Source organism: Alligator sinensis, unplaced genomic scaffold (assembly GCF_000455745.1).
Source record: "Alligator sinensis unplaced genomic scaffold, ASM45574v1 scaffold1002_1, whole genome shotgun sequence".
NCBI classification, from domain to species: domain Eukaryota; kingdom Metazoa; phylum Chordata; order Crocodylia; family Alligatoridae; genus Alligator; species Alligator sinensis.
Genome location: NW_005842710.1, coordinates 333,667 through 336,770, shown reverse-complemented (window position 1 = coordinate 336,770; position 3,104 = coordinate 333,667). Strand labels below are relative to the sequence as shown.

General features: G+C 55.1%; 1 protein-coding gene across 5 annotated transcripts in view; it reads right to left on the bottom strand.

Annotated features, from left to right (window-relative positions):
* The window catches only part of SSH3 (slingshot protein phosphatase 3), an 11,620-nt gene that overhangs the window by 3,519 nt on the left and 4,997 nt on the right, over positions 1 to 3,104 (bottom strand). For 2 of the 5 annotated variants that reach the window (XM_025216147.1, XM_006034171.2), the window contains exons 5-10: positions 2,632 to 2,697; positions 2,084 to 2,272; positions 1,616 to 1,709; positions 1,327 to 1,455; positions 844 to 890; positions 220 to 366 (exon numbers count right to left, since the gene is read on the bottom strand). In XM_025216147.1, the coding sequence (XP_025071932.1) occupies positions 220 to 366; positions 844 to 890; positions 1,327 to 1,455; positions 1,616 to 1,709; positions 2,084 to 2,272; positions 2,632 to 2,697 (672 nt within the window). The remainder of the gene's footprint in view (positions 1 to 219; positions 367 to 843; positions 891 to 1,326; positions 1,456 to 1,615; positions 1,710 to 2,083; positions 2,273 to 2,631; positions 2,698 to 3,104) is intronic. The other 3 variants (XM_025216146.1, XM_025216149.1, XM_025216148.1) reach the window with 3 other exon arrangements.

Here is a 3,104-nt window from a genome sequence, read left to right as displayed (position 1 = left end):
GCCCCAATGCTGGTGCCCACACATACCCCAGGGTATGTCTGATTCTTCCCACACGTGCCCTAGAACACACCTTTCCTGTGCTTGCCCTTTTGCAATGTCCTGTGTAGCAGACAAGGCATTTTGCCATTTTCCAGCCCTCAGTGCAGCCAGACACAGGAAGGGAGACTGGCTGACTCACAGCTGGGAGTTGTGAGGGTGTGCATGGCCCTGGAGGCTCACCGGACATCGGAGATGAAGCGAAATGTCTCCTTCCAGTGGGGCAGGAGCTGGGAGGCCTCTTCATCATAGAGCCGTACATTCATATAGGTGAACAGGGCAGGGAAGAAGTTGTCAATCTCACGGGTCACGTTCAAGATGTGAGTGACTCTGAAATATATGGGGGGCATTAGGAAGACTCCACCCCCACCTGAAGACCCCCACATCAGGCACCCAGGGTGGCAGGCATCCTAAAGATGTGCTTTCCTCTGCTGTACCCCAGAACTGCTCCCCTTGGTAAGGCTGGACAAAGGGAAGGGTAGTTCAAAGTGTAAGGGGTAAGGACAGAACCCAAGTCAATCAGCCCTGTCCAGGCTGGGGACAGAATCCACCCAATGCTGTGGCTGGTATTTTCTGTGTGCCCTGTTCAGGGAGGAGGTGAGGACCAGCCCTGAACTCTCTACGTGGGTGCCCCTGCCTAGACAAGGTGGCTTTTGACATCTGACTCTGCAGGGAGAGATTGCTATCAGCAGAACAAAAGAATCCAGCCCCTAGGACCAAACTGCAATACCCACTCCAGCCATTAGAGGGCAACAGACATACCCATGCAGACTCCACATCTCTGTGCCCACCCCCACCTGCACACACCTGTTGCGCTGCAGCTCCTCCAGGTTGGCAGCATTCCACTCAGAGCCCTAGAGAGAGGCATTAGGGTGAATACAGAGGGATGGAGACCCCTTGACTGGGTTCAGGGCTGTTCCTGATGCCCACATTGTCATGGGCACACACAGATAGGCACAACTGTGCTGCTCGTGCTTCCTTGCTTGGGCCAGCAGGGGTAAAGTTTGAGTGGTGGCCTTGGGTGAGGGCAGCAGGATGCAGGGTGCAGTCAGGGATATCAGGGTGTGGGGGTGAGGTAGGTTTCTGGTTTCCCATGTTTCTCTCTTTCCCAGGAAAGTTGGTGTTAAAAACTGCTAAATTTGAGCCCAGCCCTTGTTACTGCCATCCAGGGCCTGGCAGGCTTATAGCTATATTACATAAAACATATGTCAGTAAAAATTTTGGTTGTCAGTAAAAAGTTTGCAGATTGTCAGTAAAAAAAATAAATCTGGGGTTGGCAACCCTGCTCACCAGGTAGAGGTGGTCGAAGATCCTGGAGGGCCGGTCCATCTGGGCCATGATGAGCAACATCTCATTGTCAATGAACTCCTTGTACTCAGCCAGGCTGCAGTTAGTGCGGCACTCGAGTTCGGTACGGATCTGCCATGGGGAGGAGCCAATGAGCTAGGATACCTTGCTCCAGCCCCATGGTGGCAGTGGTGGTGGTAGGGAGCTGGAGCATTCTTCCTCTTTCGACCTACTTAATTCCAAGTCCCATCTTCCATCCGAGCCCCTTGCCCCTCTGTCTGCCTACTCTCACCTCTTTGGCAGTGATACTCTCCAGATCAGCAGTAGCCATCACCTCACGTAGCTTTGCTCGGATCATCTTCTCTGTCACCACACGCTCTGTCGGCCTGGGGGCATATAAACATGAGGGATGTCGGTGTGCTGCTCGTCCCAGGCTTCATCTTCTTGTCCGTCACCCTCCTCTCTCCCTTTCAAGCTCTGCCCCCTCAGCAGCCCAACCAATTCACTGCCCAGGAAGGGTTGGGGGGATTAAATCCCGATGCTCTTGCAATGGGGAAGGAGCTCAATATCTGCCAATCAGCGTGTGGCACTGGCTAACCTCAGCTGCAGCCCCGCCTCATCAAGGAACCCCATTGGATGCTGAGGTGGAGGCGTTGCCTGCCCCCCAGATGGCAGGGGACAAGTGGGGCTCCATTGTGGGGTGGGGTACACAGTATGGAGGTCCCACCCCTTACGTGGCCCCTGAGGGTCTGGCACTGACTTGTCAGAGCAGAAAGAGTCTGGCCTCACGGACTCCAGGTCAGACATGGCCAGCCATTCGTTGATGCAGCTCTGCTCTGAGGCCACAGTGCACTGGTACCGCTCGGCCCAGCCCAATGCGCTGCCCCCGGGGAAGTGGTTGTTCTGGATAGCATCATTGCATGCCTTGTGCAGCACCTGTAGCACTGACCTGGGGAAGGACAAATAGAAAGACTAAATCTCATCTAAAATACTTGAGCCAGGACCTCAGCCCTGCCTGAGAGATGGGTGAGGGAGACCCCAGATAGGGCCCAACCCTACCCTCTGCTGTGTCTGGGGAGGAATGGGCCTTAAACCTACCCATTACACTGACCACACACCACAGGACTCTAGTATTGGGCTCCACCTTCCCAAATCCTTTGTCCTAGTAGGGATCCTAGCTACAATGACATTCCACCCTTCTCCCAGCCCGCTGCTGCCTTTCAGCCCTGTACCCCAGCTGCTCCCCACCTCCCCCACATCCTACTGCTTCCACTAGCTGTGTTCAATGGGCAGTGGGAGGTCACTCACCACATGGTCTGGACGGAGATGGGTTTGAAGATGCGCGTCTTCCCTCCGGATGTCACGCTGAAGCCCCTGGGGACACAGGGAAATCAGATGGGCAGGAATTTTTTTGACGGGGATGTTAGCCAGGACAGGGGTGCCAGATAGGGGGAGGAAGGGCAATCAGCCTCCATGGATGGGCTCTAGAGAACAGGCAGTGCTAGTTTCAGGGGCTCTCTGTGAGCCCTATCACACTCCTGAGCACAGTGTGTGCAGCATTTCGGATCAGAATGCCAAGCCGGGCTCTCTCACTCCATGTAGATAAGCCATGCTATAGGGGGAGAAAAAGAGGGGCGGCATTCTCCCAAGTTCCTCCTGTTTCAGAAACCCCTCCCCCTCCACTTGCACTTGGGGCTCAGGTCCCCACAAAGAATGACCCACAGTCACATGGCCACTTGCAATACAGCAGGGCTATCCAACCGGTGGCCCCTGGGCTCCAG